Below are 4,731 nucleotides of genomic sequence, written 5' to 3'. Positions count from 1 at the left end.
CTCCAAACCAATCCTCAAGATGGCAAGGATGGGCCATAGAGGAGGACCCACGTTTCAATCGAGAATCGGCACCTACACCAGACTCTCCACTACCACCAGTAGATGAACACAATACGGAGGAAGTACCACGCAGATCTCGCCGTCAAGCAGGAGCTGCTCCAGAATTTACACCTCGTACTCTTGAAAATAAACTTGCCCTCTCAGCCAACACCGACCTATCCTCCATCATGTACTCAGCATACTCAGCAATACTCGCACCACAATCATTCAATGAAGCGCAGACCTCACAGGATTGGACCCAGTGGAAAGAGGCAATCAATGAGGAGCTTGCAAAGATGGAAAAGTACAAAGTTTGGGTGGTAGTTGACCGCAAGGAAGTCACTGGGAGAACACTCAAAGCTCGTTGGGTTTTCACGCGGAAAATCGATGGAACTACCGGACAACCTGCAGGTTATAAAGCAAGATGGGTTGCTAAGGGCTTCTCCCAGCTATCTGGTATCGACTACCATGAACTGTACGCAGGCGTTGCACACAAAGACTCAATTCAACTTTTCTTCGCAATCATAAACTACCAGGACTTTCACTGTGATACTGTCGATATTGTTGCTGCGTTTCTCAATGGAGATCTTGAAGAAACGATTTACCTTGAACCCCCAGAAGGTAGCAATATTCCCTCCGGAAGCGTCATACGTCTTGTCAAGTCCTTATATGGTCTAAAACAATCTCCTCGCTGTTTCAATAAGAAGCTTGATCAGTGGCTACGTTCACAGGGTTTTATGCCAACCACGGCCGATAATTGTATCTACTCCCGCTCAAGAAATGGTAGTTCTATCCTCATTGCACTACATGTCGATGATCAGTTGGTAGCTAGTAACTCCCGAATTGAACTCGATGAATTCAAGACGCAACTCCATGCTGCTTTTGAAATCAAGGACAATGGTCCTGCCAGCTACTTTCTTGGTGTCAATATATACAGGAATCGGAAGCTGAAAACACTGCAGCTGTCACAAGAACACTACCTCAAGGCAATTCTGGAAAGATTTGGAATGACAAATAGCAAACCTGCCCAATCTCCACTGCCATCTAACTACCGACGTACTGAAACTACCAATGTCGAGTTTGAGGAAGTCAAGCATGAACCTTTTCCAGCTATGGTAGGATCCCTGCTCTATGCAGCTACAATTACCCGACCGGATATTGCATTTGCTACCGCTCTCCTAGCTCGATCTGCAAGCAAATGGTCAAGGCAGGACATTAATGCGGCTCGACATCTTATGCGTTATCTTGTTGGAACTACCAACCTGTGTCTCACTTACAACGCCTCACTACCAAATGCAAAGTCTTCCATAGAAGGGTACGCCGATGCAGATTGGGGCGGCTGTTTAGATACCCGACGATCTACAACAGGTTTTCTGTTCTATGGGTTTGGCGGTCCAATAAGCTGGAGATCCAAAAGACAACACACTACCGCATTATCAACTACCGAAGCAGAATACATGGCTTCATCAGATGCTGCTCGTCAGGCCATTTGGCTCCAACATCTGGCAAGTAATCTTGGTTATCCCCATCCAAAAGGTATCTCCATTGTAAACGACAATCAAGCCGCTATATCTCTCTCAAAGAATCCTGTTCAACATGATCGATCTAAACACATTGACATACGCTACCACTTTGTCCGAGAAAAGATAGAGAATGGTGATATCACTCTCTCTTATATCCCCACTGAAAACAACCTTGCAGACATCTTGACTAAAGCACTACCAGCAGAGCGTCATGAAGAACTGGCGACACTCATGGGTATACGGGAAAAAGGACAAATAGGAAGTATGTGACGAGGGGGAGTGTTGAAATACACGTCATCGTGATAAGCGACTCATACTACCAAATTGTTTCCTGCCTGGTAGTTCTTCATTGCTTTCTACAGAGCTGAGAACTACCAGGTGAGTGATTAGTATCATGCATTGCTTTCTACAGAGCTGAGAACTACCAGATACATTTACCTGTAACTACCGCTCTAGCAATCACTACCGACATCCGGCTGGGTCCTTGACAGGCTCAGTACTCGAGATCTGCCTAGCAGTCTTCAGCCTCTCTATAAGGCGTATCCTGACACGTAACCATAGGGGTTCAGTGCCATATAAATACTGTACATACATCGGAGACCTCTTTGTGCCAATTGGCACTGTCAATGAAACTGAGAGCAGACAAGAATTACATGCAGACTGATATAAGAGAAAGAAGTGTGTGCTTTTCTGTTGATGAACAGTGGCTGTCAAATACCCTAGAAGGAATGAATCCATCAGTTCAGTTATTTGAAAATATGTTGTAGGTTAATGTGTGGCATGTAATATAGAAAGAGAGTTGTGTATTGTAAAGGGGAGCAAACGGAAGTGGTAGGCGAGTGGTAAGTGCCCGTGGGAATCATGTGCAGAGTTGAAGGGGGATGCCAGGACCAGATAGCCTGAGTCAATGAGCTGTGGGCTGTATGGGCTCGTGGGGAACATATCTAGTGACGTACTACATGATTTGCTGAAAGACAAGAAAATACATTTGACATGACACCTACTGAAAAAGGGCTGCTTCTGCATACTTAGTAGAGCCTGAGTGGAGTGGTACCAGACTCCAAGGAGTAAAGACGGAGAGTGACATGGGTGGAGAAAGTGGAAATCTTATGATACTTTTAATGCTTAAAGACATGAACAAATAAACGAGGAGAAGAACTTCAAAGCACGTAGCTTATTCAGTCCCTCCAACAGAACCTACTCGGAGAAGTGAATTTTGATATTGGTATTAGTCACTCCTGTAGAAGTCCCGGAGCAGCTTAGTGACAAAAAGTCCTCTCAGCATGGGAAGGAGAAGGAAATGTTGAAGTGGACAGAGAACAAGCCAAACACGTCCTTTTTGTGTATCAGTAATGAGGATGAATGCTGAACAACATTCAGATAGAGTTGAAAACAAAGTCCCTAACAAATACAATTTAGACATATGCCAGGGCGACGCACGGATTTCACTTTGCATGTTTTTATTGTGCCTCTAACCTGGAGAAACGGTAGCTGGCCTAACATAGCCATATCCTCGGCGTTTACTGAACTAGTCACACCCCCGATCCTTTAGAGGCGGAAAGTTTGAATATGTAAAGGGCAGATCTCGGGGCCGGATCTTCGACCGAGGCGGTGTACGGGGCCGGCCAAGGACGGATGAAAATGGGCGGACAAGCACCGCCGTGGCACAGGAGTTTTCTCCGTGCACCGCGTTCAAACCTCCGAACCAAGGAAGAGAGGCAGTGCAGTGGATTGAAACCCCTCTCCCATGGTCATGACATAAATAGACCACCTTCAGGGTAGAAACTAACATCCTATCCAGATTCATCCCGACCAGAACTTGAGCGGCTATGTCGACCACTCTCTCTTCTGCCATCTGGGATGATGTACATCACAAGTTAGGGGATATTGTTGCTTCTTCCCTCAGGCTCAGAGACCAGCTATTCTACCGTTATGAGCCCCTCCGAGATGACCCTGTAAGCAAGATCGAATCAGATGCAACGTCAGAAATTACTTTGGTGGGTTCAACGACTCCTCCTGCACCCTCAATCCGCACGGAACCTACTTCAGGTGAAGCTAATCAATATCCTCCCGGTAGCAGCAACGTGTCTCAGAGTGAGGAATGGCCACCCTATGACAGTGGTCTTGATCCTATAAGATGCCTGAAATTCCTTGGAGGCATGCTTGTTGTCTCTGCTGTCATAGGAGTTCCCTCGTATTTCATTCAGCGTCATATCAACTACGCAAATGATCACAAGCTCAAAAGTTGGCTTTGCGAAGTTGGACCGACTGAGCAGATGACAGAGCTGATCATGTCTGTTCAGAATGGTACTACCCCAGCAAACTCCACCTTCGAGGTTGACATGAGCTGTTACACCCCCATGTGGGTGCTCACAGGGGACGGGTTCAAAGCCGATGGTAAGAGCCGCTGGCCTTTCCCACATTCGAAAAAGAATGCAAACGAGCTACCCTTGAACTCACTGATCTTCATGTGGGATGGCTCAACTTCGAGGCTGCAGGACTTAGGACTGCGCCAGATCCATGGAAGAGAAGCTCTCCAAGGGAAGACCGAGATTCTTCTTCCCCTCGGCTTGACAGGCTACGACGAAACTCGTACCCCATGGAAAGAAGGAAAAGAAAGTCGTCTGGTAGATTAATTGGGACTATGTGGTACATTGGAAGTAATCGCACGGAAACTGGGTCCCTTTAAGTACCTCCCCTGTGCCAAAATGACATGATGACCGTATGGAATGCAGTTTATGACGAGAGAGGCTACGAGTTTAAACCCCTAGAGGATACTGAATGTTGGCTATTTTCATGTTAGGAAAGTGTCGTGTTGTAAACACCACTTGATGACACCCAGACTGCCCGCTTGTCTTACACTGTCTTTGCCAAAGGTTCCTCATGCAGTGGGTGCCCGTGAGTGTTTGATGATAGGTAGATGATGATACAGAGGCAAAAGGAGCATTCAGTGAATCTACCTGTCTCTATACTTCATATTCCACTCCTACGCAGCCAACCAGAGGCTATTGAATAAAGTTCGGAGGACAATAAGACAAAGGAGAAAAGTGACAGAGGAGAAAATAATCCTACTGATGGTCTGGCTTTTTTGGGCCAATTCTATCACCTAACTTACTGTAGCTGTGGTATCTTTCAGAGACACAGAAGGTCTCCAAGACCCTACTGTCTC

At 46.3% G+C, this 4,731-nt stretch overlaps 1 protein-coding gene across 1 annotated transcript; it reads left to right on the top strand.

Annotated features, from left to right (window-relative positions):
- Positions 1–3,391: 3,391 nt before the first annotated feature.
- Positions 3,392–4,198, top strand: TREMEDRAFT_65790 (uncharacterized protein; the record flags this gene model as incomplete). Its single annotated transcript, XM_007007874.1, has 1 exon — positions 3,392–4,198. The coding sequence occupies one exon, from the start codon at positions 3,392–3,394 to the stop codon at positions 4,196–4,198; it is 807 nt and encodes a 268-aa protein (XP_007007936.1).
- Positions 4,199–4,731: the final 533 nt, after the last annotated feature.

This window comes from Tremella mesenterica, assembly GCF_000271645.1.
Source record: "Tremella mesenterica DSM 1558 unplaced genomic scaffold TREMEscaffold_16, whole genome shotgun sequence".
In the NCBI taxonomy this organism is placed as follows: domain Eukaryota; kingdom Fungi; phylum Basidiomycota; class Tremellomycetes; order Tremellales; family Tremellaceae; genus Tremella; species Tremella mesenterica.
Note: the sequence above shows the minus strand (reverse complement) of the source record. Positions and strands in the feature narration are given on the sequence as shown.